The sequence below is a fragment of the Centruroides sculpturatus genome, unplaced genomic scaffold (assembly GCF_000671375.1).
Source record: "Centruroides sculpturatus isolate CEXI.00-Female unplaced genomic scaffold, Cexi_2.0 scaffold1380, whole genome shotgun sequence".
Lineage (NCBI taxonomy): Eukaryota > Metazoa > Arthropoda > Arachnida > Scorpiones > Buthidae > Centruroides > Centruroides sculpturatus.
This window is the reverse complement of record NW_019385482.1, coordinates 16954-32055: the sequence shown is the minus strand read 5'-3', so window position 1 is coordinate 32055 and position 15102 is coordinate 16954. Positions and strand designations below refer to the sequence as shown.

General features: G+C 34.1%; 1 protein-coding gene across 1 annotated transcript; it reads right to left on the bottom strand.

Annotated features, from left to right (window-relative positions):
* Nucleotides 1–838: 838 nt before the first annotated feature.
* On the bottom strand, nucleotides 839–3110 carry LOC111639396 (forkhead box C1-A-like). The gene has a single exon (XM_023385277.1). It carries the CDS (start codon nucleotides 2905–2907, stop codon nucleotides 1576–1578), a length of 1332 nt encoding a protein of 443 aa, XP_023241045.1. The 5' UTR covers nucleotides 2908–3110; the 3' UTR covers nucleotides 839–1575.
* Between the last annotated feature and the right edge of the window lie 11992 nt (nucleotides 3111–15102).

The window sequence follows — 15102 nt, the reverse complement described above, 5'->3', positions numbered from 1 at the left end:
AATCAATTTCTGTACAAAGTAAATTGAAGTTTATGATAAAAAAAAAAAAAAGAATCCTTTAATACGATATTCTTCGATTTTATTAATTTATAAACGGGTAAATTTCCATTAGGTGCGAATAAAAGTCACCTTCTAACCAGCCATTGTTTTGGTTTTGATTGACACGTACTTAGATTACAACGAGTTTTATTCGTTCGAATATTTTTAAAATCACAATTGTTCATACATCATCTCTTGACAATATTCGTATTAAGCATTATAGATGAATTATATTCGATATTGTTAGACACGACTATTTATAAAAACTGTTTTCGTAAGTATAGTCGATGGTAAACAGGAGGATTAGCGAAGTAAATTTAAAGCCACGATGAAGAAATTTTGGTGATTTAGCATTCTAGGAAGAAGGCAAATTTTAGTTTGTTTCAATATTTTCTTAATTTGTTTTCTTTTTTTTTTTTAATAAATAACATTTCTTTCGACATTCCTATGTAATTTTATAGGATTATTTAGCACAAATGTCGTTGGAAAGACGAACTTGCATGAGTTAAAATTAAACTTTTTAAACGTTAATTTTGCGAAATAGTGAAGATTTTTACTTGAAAAACCGTGAAAAATATTCTAAATGTTGACAAATTTTAATTAATTATGATAAAGTATAAGTTATAAATATATTAAGAGCTAGCTTAAGAGAATGACACACAGTTACAAGGTTGCATTTTTTGGATGGAAACATTTAAATTTAATACGTAAAAAGTTTATTATTTCTTCTATNTATAGTAATCACATATTTACTTAATTATAATGTAAAATTTGATCCATTTAATAGCGCTTAATTATAAAAAAAAAAAAACAGGATATAACTATAGGCCTACCGAATGGCGACGATAATAATCAATTTTGCCACTTACAAAACTAATTTCTAGATAATTATTTAATGGTCGAATATAAAATACAGCTTAATATTATAACTAGAACAACGATTTAATATAGATAAATAGTTGTTGAACAGAATTTAGATCGAATGCAAACCTCCTTTGGCATACATCCAATGCCAATTCAAAATTAACATTTGCTGATATTGCTAACTCCCCAAGAAGTAAAAACTGTATATACTAAGCAGAAGTGCGATCGAAAGACGTGATGAGTAACACAGTGACTGTGTGACAGATTATCTAGTTGCTAAAATTCCTCCAAACACGTAAAGTTTCTCCTTAATAACTTAGTGCTTATACATAAAGCCGAACTATCACGGGTTGCTCCCCATTTAAATATATATATTTTAAATATTGTGTGATATGATATGTAGATTTTGAAACAATTGTTACTGGAGTCAAGCAATCTAATTATTTAGTTTAATGGCAAAATTGGTGTTTGTCACACTTAACTGAAAATAGATAATGAGACATTCTCGATACAATCAACAGGAAAAAAAAAGTGAAAGTAATTTACCATGTTGTCCAAATTCTGTCAGGATTTCGTGACGTAACGTCGAACACAAAGACACGTTATATATTTTTTTCTCTAAAACTCTGTGTTTAAAATGTATTTACACTCACATAAACATGTCTTTAAGTATCAGTATCTTGCACAGTCGTAACTACCGTATGCTGTAGTTGTCCTGAACTGATACGTTCCTCCATAGTTTAGTTGACAGTTCGGGTTGGACGTACCGACGGGGGACGAGTTGAGAAGTCGTTGGGGATCGTACATTTCCCTATAGGTAGCCTCGCCCCCCACAGTTTCGGCCGGAAGGGTGTACCAAGTATTGGTGGTAGACGAGTTTTGCGCCGTCCGATTCGTAACATAATTGTGCCCCGACGAAGACGTCAGCCCCACGATGGAACACCCCAGATAGGAAGAAGACACGTCGTCCAGGGTGACGGTCCTCCCGTTGCTGTAACCCACGGGCGAGGGTGGAGTGGGGTACGTGGTACAGGTCGTGGTGCAAGTGGGCTGGCAAGTGTACATGGAGTGTCTAGCGTTGTAACCGTTGTTGACCCCGCACTGTCCCATGGAGGTGACGTCGAGTAGGACCGTCGAAAGATTAGGCGATTGGCTTCTACCGGACATTAAAGAGTCGATGGCGTACGCGTTCGACTCTATGGCGTCACCGTTCAATATTGTGGTGGAAGTGGAAGGAACAGGAGATGTGACGGATGGAGCCAGGGATGCAGCTGTCGGACTCGTCTTGTTGTCGTAAGGATATTCTTGTTTTAAACAAGACGTAATTGCAGAAGTTTCTCTAGGCTCCACTTTGGGTGCTACCGTACACTGCACGGAACCTTGGCCTACTCCTTCATTATTCCTTGCTTCGCTTAAACTATCGAGTTCGTCCTCGTTAACTTTCTGACTCGCGTTCTCTACCTGTTTTTTCTTCTCTTCTTTATCTTTGCCGGCATCCTTCTTCTTGAATCTCCTCCTTCGTCTCAGGTAGCTTCCATTATCGAACATGTTATCGCTATCGGGATCTAGAGTCCAGAACGATCCTTTACCGGGTTTCTTATCGTCTCGTGGTATTTTAACGAAGCACTCGTTCAAGCTCAGGTTGTGACGTATGGAGTTTTGCCATCCCTGTTTGTTCTCCCGATAATACGGGAAGCGATCCATAATGTATTGATAGATTCCATTCAGGGTTATCTTCTTGTCCGGCGCATTCTGGATTGCCATGGCTATCAATGCTATGTAGGAATATGGCGGCTTGACCATCTCCTTGCCTGCTACTTGCTGGCTGGCCTGAGTGGCGTACGAAGGTCCGTAGGGTGCGGGCCGAACCATCCCGTTACCGGTCGAAGATCTGGGCGAGTTGTAGCCCGACACCGCGTTGGGTGCGTGTATACTGTTCACACCCATACCCCCATATCCGCCGTAGCGGTAGTAACCGTGTCCTTCGCCGTATAATGGGTGCATGGGGTGTCTAATGGTGCCGAATCGCCATCACACTTATTTAACTCTTCCTCGACGTATCTGGCATATTAGAAAGTCGCAGACTTGTAGACGTTAGACTACTTGTTAAGGACGAAATCACCTCTCCACAGCCGGTGAGATGCAAGCTGAGTTCTGGAGGGTTGGTTCTCCGCCTACTGGCTCCAGTCAGCCAATGGGAGAAGCTCTTGCCCGAGACGGAAGGTATTCCTAGTGTAGCGAATTAACAGGCGACAAATTAATTAGTGTGACATGTCTGTGCCAACCATTTGCGAAGATTTAAAGAGTAATAAGGGCACGTTGCTTTGTTTGACTGATTTTAATATTTAAAAAAAATCTTTATTTGCTTATAATAATTGTTTAATATTTTACGTCATAAATCCTATTTTAATTATTTTATAATAAATGTGACGGAGGCCTTTGTATAATAATCTAAATTATTAGGTTAGTGCGTAGATTTATGCCTTTGTTTCCACGAAAACAACAGTTCTTATGTTTTTTGTTTTAATGCCAATTTTTACATTTTATCGAATGAAATTTTAGATTTTTACACGAAAATCTTAACCGAAATTACACAGATATATAAACATATTATTAAAGAAAAATCTAAAAATAACTGTTAACGTTCGTTCCATCGTTAAAAGCTGCTTAGAATTTATTACTTGTTCCACTTTTAAGCTCTTTTTTTAATTAAATCTGGCACCATAGCCATGTTAACCATGCATTAAACTTGTCAAAAATCCTATTATAAAGTCGGATAATTCTATTAAGTGTGCATAAATAGCTTCTTTGGTTCGTTGTTTATTGTGTGAAGTTTGAAATTACCATATAATTTCCTTATTTTATATAATAATTAGTTCGTTCGTTCATCACGTTGCAGCTTTAACCACGAGAAACACTAATCATTGAATAATTATTTCTACGCATTAATTTTTCACAAAGTTTATATTTTAAAGGATGTGAGATCTTTTTAAATATATTGAACCTGTCCTTATATCCATATTTTGTATATTTAACGTGTCATTTATCTACAGCTGGATACAGCAGCTGGATATATACAGCTGAATAATCATACATTGATGCGGATCTCGTAACGCTTTTCGTAAGATTATTTTAGAGAAAATTCAAGGCCTGGTCTGTAATTCTACATAAATTTAAATCGCCGAAAGTATATAATAACCGAAAAATAAAATAGTTATACGTATACTAAACGTAAATTCTACGAAGATGAGAAGCAAACAAGGAAGGGGGGAGAAAAATACTCTTTTGAAGTTCTGTATCAGGGTGTTTCTCACGAATATCCAACCACTGTCACTCCTTTATGTCCCGTCCACGCCTTCAGCTGTCAAAACGATGAACTATGACAGCCAAGTTTTGGAGAAAAGCACATTTCGTCTTAAGTGAACCGCGTCAAACGGAGATTAAAAGAAAAATCTTTGATGCGCCCTATTTTTTTTTTTAACTTTAGAGTTTGCTACAGTAAAAATTTCCAACGGTTGACTTATATACTGATTTACTGATGTGACACAAGTTGCGTCAGAGATTTACGGCACATCTACGCTGTTTATAGAACAGCCTCAAGGCTGTAATGAGTGGGAGGGTGTGGTGACGATGCTGAAAGTTTCAAGTACGTCCTGAATGATGTACAGTACTAGTGCAAAAAACTCTAGTCAGGTGTGAATGTTTATTAGAAATTAAACATTAAAATCTGGTTTATAGATTCGTTAAGCATAATTTCTAATCGATTTTAATTTCCGTATAACAACAAGTAAATCATAATTAACTGAATTGTTCTTTGTGAAATCCGATGAACGGTTCTTTAATCTCCGAATAAAAGAAAAAAATAACCGTTTATAATAGAATTCTAACCGAATTTTTGAGTAAACTAAACACGTTAACATGCCAAGAATTTGTGGAGTTATGCAAAAATTTCCAATCCAGTAACAATAATAAGAATTAAGGGTGAAGGTTCTAGTTAGAAAATAGTAAAGTAAATATTGTCGATGATTAACTCGTTGTGATGTCGATCCGATGAACTTCTACAGCTAAACTTTGTTCGTGGTATTCGGTATATTATGTTAATTTTATCCTTGAATATTATCCAAAAATTCCCTCGATAATAAAAAACCAATTTTAGCGAAGATATAACGAGAAATTTGATACTTTTAAAGCTTGTATAGTAGACTATTTTGATTAGGTTCGACTACGTCATTTATAATTTTAGATGAACGTTTCTAAAATTAAAGAAAATACTATCCAGAATATAATTTTACACAATGTTCCAGCGTTAAATCTTCTCCAATCTTAACCATTGGAAGACAGCGAAGAAAGTGAGAAAGGAACAAAAAAAAAAAAAAACTAATGTCATTCTGTAACAGGAAACACCAAATATCCAGTTTCGGTTTTACGTATTTCTCTACTGACAACAGAGAGTAAAAAGCCAAAAAAGAAAATAAGGAAAAAAAAAAAGAATATATCAAACGACGTTGGTGGATATGTCATCCATCAAGCGCCATTTTTCTTCGCACTTTATTGCGTGGTTGGTTACAGAGAAGTCAGAATTTATCACACTGATTGGTGCTTGGAAGAGTTTCAAGAGGGGGAAGAGCGAAAAAAAAAAAAAAAAAGTATATTTTTCCAACCTGTGCCAAAGTAGGTGATGTGCCATTATCTAAATCTTTTAGTGGGATATTATAGAAAGATGGCCAGAATCGGGATGTGGGAGAGATACGACATGTAGAGTGTAGCTTAAAACGTGACAGAATTTCGGTTTGTCGAATAGAGTTCGTGACCTTTGGCGTGCGAGACGAAAATCTCCAAGTATTCAATTTGTCAAATGCCGAGATCCTGTCCCACTGGAGCAGATAGGAGATCCTCCAGTTCAAGGAACGTAGGCTACTATTTATGTTCCGGACGAAAGTTTCATGGCGGGCACGTTCGTCTTCAAAAAAACCTCTATTCTGAGTAAGATTATCTTTGAATGATCTCGGACACTTAATATATATTTATCCATCTATACCATACACAACTAAGTTTTTAATTTGTTCAACAGAAATATATTTTCTTGAGGATTTATAGTTTAGAATGTCAATAAAACTGAGACAAAGTAAGTAGGAGTTATGGTAAAATTTTAACGAATTATTCCATTTTAAAACTGTAAGAAGATCAAGAAATATACAGAAATTTTTTATGTAAATCTTAAATGTATACAAGATAAGTTAGAATAAATGAAAATCGCGCTTCTTCTTTGAAATCTTGATAGATTCTATGGGATATAGGAATAAAGTAAATGTAATAGTTATAAATATATTGTAGATAAATATCAATTTAGCCAGCTTACACTCATTTCTATGTTATATTTAAGATTAAAACAATAATTTAGCTAAAAACAGGCCTACATCTTGATATATTCTAATGTAAATTCAATTATGTTGTGTGGAATAATTTGAATTTTATAGTGTTAATATGTTAAATTAATATTATTTTCATACAGAATGACAAATTAATTTAAATTTTCTCAAAAATGTAATTTTTTTTCCTTTAATTTAATGTCGATTTAATTATTTTTGTTCTTTTATTTTTTTTTTACAATTCCTTCCTTAGCTATTTTATATACAACACGTAGAATAAAGAAATTTAAATCTTATTTTAATAATTAAATGATGATAATGTATTTAATTTAAATGTAATTTAGTCAAATTGTGTAACGTTCGAACAAAATAAGGTTTAGTTAATGCTCCACGAAGATAAGATGATGAGGAAGATGATGAGATGAAGAAAAGTTACTCCGCATCATCATCATCCTAGAAAATAAATTTGAATAAAATTATGTTATAATTTTTACAATAATTTATTAATAATATCTCTAAATAAATTAATTTATATATATTTTAATAATTAGTAAATAAATCTTAATGACAAATTAAGCTGCTGCTTATTACTCTAAAATCATTAGATCTATTCATTAATTTGGCTAAATTAAACCAAATAAAAATTATAACATAATTTTTATTTGGTTTTATTAACATAATTATCATCAAAACTTGATGATAATTTAATTAATAAAATCTATATTATAATTAAATTAACCTTAACTTAATTTTAATTTTATTTATTTGGGTATTTTATTGACTTAAAGTATTAGTTAGGTTGTCTTCTATCAACCTACAGCAACAACTAAGTTGATTTTCTATGCTAAATTATGGATAATTTTTATTTAATTTTTTATATAAAATTATATTAATATCTTTTTAAACATTTGCTAATAATGAATTAATAATGAAGCAGTTAATTATATTAAAATTCAATTAATTTACTTAAGTAGAATTATGCTAATTGTCATGAAGTTTGCAATTTTTAAAATCTATTTTTACCTTATTCTCGTTATAGTTGAGCTTAACAAAGGATTAATGTTATCTTCTATAAGAATCAGTAGTAAAAAAGATGTTATGAGAGTATTAATTAAATATATTCCCTTTCAAAATAACAAAAATTGATTCATTCTCTATCAGAATCTAGTGACAATTGCATAGATTTGTTGTCAAAATTTAGCAATTTATTTAAATAATTAACAGAAGAAGGTTATTATGGCCGTTTAGACAGGCACAAGAGATAGAGAAGGCCAAAATTTATATAAAAAATCCCTGATATCTTCCCTACAATGATTAAATTTTGACCTTTCTCTAACATGCTTTTCCTATTTAATTAAATTTTGGTAGTAAACTGATAAAAAAAATATTATATTTTTTATATAAAATACTAAATTTTGGTTTATTCTACGTCTTGTGCCTTGTTAAGTGGACTTATTTACTATCAAAATTTAGCAATTTAATTAAATAATTAGTATAAAACCGGATAGAGGAAGGTCAGCTGGATCGTTTGGCTCGAGTGGCAGATGCGAAGAGGCCCCAAAATTTAGTATTTTATATAAAAATAACTGATAAATTAATGTTTGTTTTGTTAAGTGATAAAAAAACCCCGCATTTTATTTGTTTTATTGATTTTATTCACATATTTTATAACTTTTTGACAGGATTGGGGCCTCGCATTTGTGAGTAGTTCGAGCCTCATTCATCCCCTTCAATCGGTCTCTAAAGAAGTGAGATAAGGCTCGACTTAATAATTATTAATTAAAATAGTAATAACTAAAGCTAAGCAAAAATAGGTGAGTTTCAATAGGAATAAACAGGTTTATTACTTAAATAATTTACTTAATAAAATAAGATTTTTATATTAAAAATGTAAAAAATTCGAATTAAAGAAGAATTAATTGTAAATTTCCTTAGTAAGATCATTTAATTTGTTTCTTAACGCGAAAACAATTCGCATCCGTAACGTTAATTGAAATGAAAATTAAAACAATTGAATCAATTAATGCGTAAACATTTAATTATAATTACTGAAAATTGCATTGTTATCGAATGATATATTGTTAAACGTCAAGTTTCAAATAGAAAATTTAATTAAATTGAAGATATTTTAATAAGGAGACAGCACATTTATTATAATTCATATAATATTTGAATAATTTACTAATAATGAACTTTGGTATTCGACCTAAAAATATAGGAGGAAAAAAAAAGAATTTAATCCAATTACATTACGGAATATATAATTAAATTTTAATTACGATCAAATTGCTAAATTAGTATTACTTACGACCCTATTGAATTTGTAAAAGTCAGCAACGTCGTGTAGTGTTTCTGTAGTGTAAGGCGTATAATAAAATATGTATTTTTATTTATTTTAAATGCTATATATATATAAAAAAGGTTTATTCGTAAGTTGATAATAATTGAATTTTAGTCACGTTGATAATTGAAGCAGAAACAGAATGCTCTTTTGACTAGAGTGCATGACACGGTGTTGAAAACAAACTGACTTAGGAATGTTACGGGACTAAGTCTTAACAAGTGAAGAGGGAAAAAAAGACCAACCCTGTCAGGACAGAAGAAAGATGGTTGCTATATCTAACGGTTTGGTAGGGATTTTTTGGCAACTAATCAAATCGAATTTACCTTTTTTAGATTTGGTCGCAATTCAAATCTTTCTTCGATCCCCGTTCTTCTACATCGATCCATAAACCAGTTACAGACTTTTAACCTTTGCCCTCGAGGTCAAACTATGTTAAATAACAGAAAAAAAAATAATAGAATAATTCGCGGAGACGAGTTGTTAACAAATTAAGGGGTTGGTAAACGTTCTACACAATGATGGGAATGTTTGTATAATGCTAAAAGACAAGCCAAAACGTCAGTCAGGGTGTATATAAATATTTTTTACGTAAGAATAAACATGTTAATTTTTTTTTTTTTTTGTGAAATTTCATTTTGTAAAGATTTCCTGACGACGTCAACTTTGACCTTAACCACTCCAGTCGAAAAAAANTGCCGTTTAATCAACTATCAATAGTCTGACACATACAGCGGATTAGCATTTAAGGAATAGTGTTGACTTATTTGAGATGTTAAACACGTTATTCTAAAACGAGCAAAGTTCGTGACTCTCATGCAGAACTGTTTTCTAATATCCCAGCAACTAACGAGCGTTTAAAAATTATTGCCAGACTCCATTCTTGGCTGTATTTTTGGATCGATTCGAGGCTGGGAGCCATGTTTTTTTTTTGGTACAATCGCCTTATTTATCTAGTTATAAATTTCTAATTTAGAACGGGAAGTTTTATTCGAGCGTGCAGTTATGCCATCCATCCGGTCGAATATCTAATCCTAAATATGGATCCGGACTTTGATTGCTCCAACCATACTTTGCTCCGTATGCACCGCACGTTCGAATATTGTTCGTCTTGCTCTTCTCTTCCAATAATAGTCGAGCCATTTGTCTGTCTGTAGGAAACAGCACGTCACATCCAAAACGATTCTTCAGCAGACTAATTGACCGTATTTGTGTCCTGGCTGTTTCGTGGAAAACTTAGCCAAAACATTTCGTTAGAGATAAGCAGTTTGTTTCGGTGTGATATTATTTCGGGAATGTTTACTTTTCGGTTCTCATTTCTTTAAGAAATATAACTAAAATCCACACCGATGTAGCTTTAAAAATTTACAGCATTACCGATGATTTTTGGAAAACGTAATGTATATTTGGGAAAGGGGAAAAAAAACAAAAAAAAAAGAGAGCCTTAATTAGGATTAGTCTCTTTAGTAAAAAGTAAGAAAGATGCCACGAAAAATAGAGACGGGAGGATTAAAGAAGGAAACATTCATTCTGTGGCTATCGAAGCTTCCCCGAGTTGATACAAGGGGGCAGCGCCGTGGTGTCACCTTGTTGCTCTGTGATTGATGACAGCGTCAGCGTTGACGTCCAAAAATTCTTCTTTTCCTATTTGTCATCCGAAACTTGCTAGAAAGTCGTTCATTCCAGCGTGGAACCACAGACGTGGCTGTGTTCTGCTCGTGACGACTGTGATGAATTGTGCTGTGGATCCAGTCTGTGGACACATGATCCATTTCGAATCCCCACACCTGACTTTACTTCATCTTCTTCCTTTTTACGTCCCCTCTTCGCCAAATGGACGTATTACAATTTCGTAACAAACGCCTTCGAAATCAAAGTTAAAAACCCGAAATATCCCTTTCTTCTCATTCATATGATTTCCTGTAACATCAATGGCGTGCAAATTTTAAAACGTTTTACCCACGACACGGATTCATTCAATTAGATTTTTTAAATCTCTAAAGTAGTAGCACATTTAACGATTTTGCATATAAAAAGAAGTAAGATGAATGATATCTTAGCAGTTAATTATAGTTTGTTCTTGAAGAAATCAGGATCGTGTTTCTCGTTTATTTGATCGAGAGTGGTTACTCATCCCACGAGATTTAAATAATTGTCACAGGACACGGTAACTGAAAAGACGGTTTAGTTAACGGCGAGATCGATCGAACTCGACGTGTAAACTATTTACTATTGTGAACAGTAAATCATAGGAAGACGTTTACACCGATGTTGTCACGTGAGTGTTTCCCCCATCTCCTAGGAATTCTGCAGGGCGGTATTATTCCACCCCTACTTTCTACTCTGCAGTCTCCCACGCTTGCCGTAAATCAGGGTGATTCATGAACATGTGTCTACTCACAAATCACAAGTGACATCGGATGGACAGTCTCCGAGACGTCATCGTGGCGAGTTTGTGACATCTTCGAATTTCTTCTGTCATTCACGTTTTTTTCTTGCTTCTCTTGATTTATTACTCCATTACTACGTCCCACGTGTGTTTTTAATAATTAAAATAAATTTTTCCAGTGCCCTCACCTTAAACAATCCCCCTCCATTCGCTCACCGACGATTAAAGGCTTGTCAAAGATGATACATTATGTTCGGCGTGTAAAACAAAAAAAGAATGGAGAACAATTTCCAAAATATCACATGGTGTGACGACATCTGGTTTGTTCTGCGCGTCACCTGTTACATATCACTCTCTTATAGTCGCTACGACAACGAGCATCATCTGATACCCAACAAATCACGTGATGAGGGTGGGACCCGGGTGGTCTACGGCCTTGTCCACGCGCTGGGTGGTCATCCCTCAGACAGATGTGGGATCTTATGCCTCAGCAGGATGACGAGTGCCTTCCACACCCAGACTGTTTTCTCTAACTCGTTTTGTGTGGCAAAATTTACCAGTCGCAGGTAATCCAAATCCAATATGGCGCTCTTCCCACTAGCCAGAGAAAGCTTGTGAAAGCAAAATAAAATTATCCGTGGCCATGATTCACCCTATCGACTGATAATCCCTTAACAATCTACTAAAGCGCCCGAGGACGATATGGAAATTTGATGCTGTGTTATACGGTTTGTAGAATGCCCGTTTAACAATTCTCTAACCTTGACAACTGTCTACCCGGAGGGGGAATGAGTTTGCCAGACTGCATGACGTTTACTTATCCCCCTCCTCTCTGTTCTTCGTCCGTGGAGGGATTGAGATATCTCATCTGGAGTGGAAGAGGGGTAAGGAAAGACTTTCGCTCTGCTGGGGGTCGGTTGGGTTCCGTGTCACGTGTTGCAGTCACGTGTTCATTCGAGATAAACAATGTTGATCCTGATGGTTTGGAATGTCATCCTGCAGTTGTTTAACCCTTCCAGAGGGTTGTTTAGGGTTGGGATTGTTTCATATCTCACTCGTGATATGTTGCCCATCAAACAGATTCTCCTGAAAGTCATAAAATCTTGAGGAAAGTCTGCGTAGAGAGTTAAAATTTTTAAATTTTCTTCTTAACACGAAACTATGAACTAAACGCCGCTATAAAATATGCTGACGCCATAACTCATATCGATTTTTCTTCTAAATTGACCTTAAAAAAAACGGAGAAAAATTCTGCTATCAAAAGACACTCGCACAAAGTGGAATGCGATGACACATTCTGTCATTAATAACGATCAAGTGTATACAGCAGAGAGATAAAATTAACCAATTTTTGATTACTAAGGGTAGGGTGAAAGTCCTGGCTTGAAATATTTTATTATTGTATTGCTAGAAAACCATAGGAAGGAATCATTTACAAAATTACTACGGAAAATGTGAAAAATTTTCCGAGAAGAAGAAATAAACTTGTGCACATTCCTCGGTCCGTTAAACCGAAGCATAAGGTGACCACGTGGGCATAGAACATGACACGACCAAACCGTGCACGTGCGAAGCCAAAAGAGTGCCACACCTCGTTCTCGGTAAAACAGTCGAAGCAATGCAGGTGTTGCGAGAGTCTACAGAAAAATTGGGCAAGTTCTCTTCAACAAATAAAGACATTCTACGACCTTCCACACCCCAGACTTAGAAAGAAGTTCAAGCCAAAAATAAAGATGCATAACATTAACCTGCGAAAGTGAGATTTATTCTGTCCGTGCTTTTATTAACCGTATTTGAATTTCTAATAGTATAGTGCAGACTATAATGAGAATTTGATACGCTCTCTCGTTTGCCAAGTTATCAGCAAGCGTGAAAGAGCGGTTAAAATGTGCCGTTTAATCAACTATCAATAGTCTGACACATACAGCGGATTAGCATTTAAGGAATAGTGTTGACTTATTTGAGATGTTAAACACGTTATTCTAAAACGAGCAAAGTTCGTGACTCTCATGCAGAACTGTTTTCTAATATCCCAGCAACTAACGAGCGTTTAAAAATTATTGCCAGACTCCATTCTTGGCTGTATTTTTGGATCGATTCGAGGCTGGGAGCCATGTTTTTTTTTTTTTGGTACAATCGCCTTATTTATCTAGTTATAAATTTCTAATTTAGAACGGGAAGTTTTATTCGAGCGTGCAGTTATGCCATCCATCCGGTCGAATATCTAATCCTAAATATGGATCCGGACTTTGATTGCTCCAACCATACTTTGCTCCGTATGCACCGCACGTTCGAATATTGTTCGTCTTGCTCTTCTCTTCCAATAATAGTCGAGCCATTTGTCTGTCTGTAGGAAACAGCACGTCACATCCAAAACGATTCTTCAGCAGACTAATTGACCGTATTTGTGTCCTGGCTGTTTCGTGGAAAACTTAGCCAAAACATTTCGTTAGAGATAAGCAGTTTGTTTCGGTGTGGTATTATTTCGGGAATGTTTACTTTTCGGTTCTCATTTCTTTAAGAAATATAACTAAAATCCACACCGATGTAGCTTTAAAAATTTACAGCATTACCGATGATTTTTGGAAAACGTAATGTATATTTGGGAAAGGGGAAAAAAAACAAAAAAAAAGAGAGCCTTAATTAGGATTAGTCTCTTTAGTAAATAGTAAGAAAGATGCCACGAAAGATAGAGACGGGAGGATTAAAGAAGGAAACATTCATTCTGTGGCTATCGAAGCTTCCCCGAGTTGATACAAGGGGGCAGCGCCGTGGTGTCACCTTGTTGCTCTGTGATTGATGACAGCGTCAGCGTTGACGTCCAAAAATTCTTCTTTTCCTATTTGTCATCCGAAACTTGCTAGAAAGTCGTTCATTCCAGCGTGGAACCACAGACGTGGCTGTGTTCTGCTCGTGACGACTGTGATGAATTGTGCTGTGGATCCAGTCTGTGGACACATGATCCATTTCGAATCCCCACACCTGACTTTACTTCATCTTCTTCCTTTTTACGTCCCCTCTTCGCCAAATGGACGTATTACAATTTCGTAACAAACGCCTTCGAAATCAAAGTTAAAAACCCGAAATATCCCTTTCTTCTCATTCATATGATTTCCTGTAACATCAATGGCGTGCAAATTTTAAAACGTTTTAAAGATTTAAAACTTATATTTTTTTTATTTAAATTACTATAGGAAATACGAAAGCGTTTATATCATAGAAAATCATCCAATAACAATTAAAAATATTTTAAAAATTTAAACATATAAATAATTTTTTTAAAAAAAGTATAAAGTGCCATCTAGAGTGTAAAATTGAAAGCAAATACCATTTAATAATGCCAAGAGATATTTTTAAAACCCTTATTTATAAAAAAAAATATTATTATTTTATGAAATTTTAAAATTATTTTATAAAAATCAGTTTTATATCGCGTGATTATTTATTATTAAGATTAAACAATGAACGTGTCAATTTGTTTCTATATTTAAATCACATTACTTGAGAGAACTTAATTAAATTTATTTACTGCCAAAAGCTTATTCACTATAAAATAATTTAATTTTATAATTAAAAATAAACGCCGCTATAAAATATGCTGACGCCATAACTCATATCGATTTTTCTTCTAAATTGACCTTAAAAAAAACGGAGAAAAATTCTGCTATCAAAAGACACTCGCACAAAGTGGAATGCGATGACACATTCTGTCATTAATAACGATCAAGTGTATACAGCAGAGAGATAAAATTAACCAATTTTTGATTACTAAGGGTAGGGTGAAAGTCCTGGCTTGAAATATTTTATTATTGTATTGCTAGAAAACCATAGGAAGGAATNAAAACCTCATTTAAAGACATGAAAAATTAATAAAGAGAACTTTAAACTTTTCATATTCATTATCTATATTCTTTTAACCCAAATATTTATCGGAGTTTACCTTCGATAAATATTTGGGTTAAAAGAATATAATAAACAAGAATGAATTGTTCTTGATTTAGTCTTTATCTTCGATATATATATGAACTCGATAGAAAATTGTAATGCAAATTAATTACTAAATGTGCTTTGTCTTTTTGCTATATTGAAAGAATTAAATC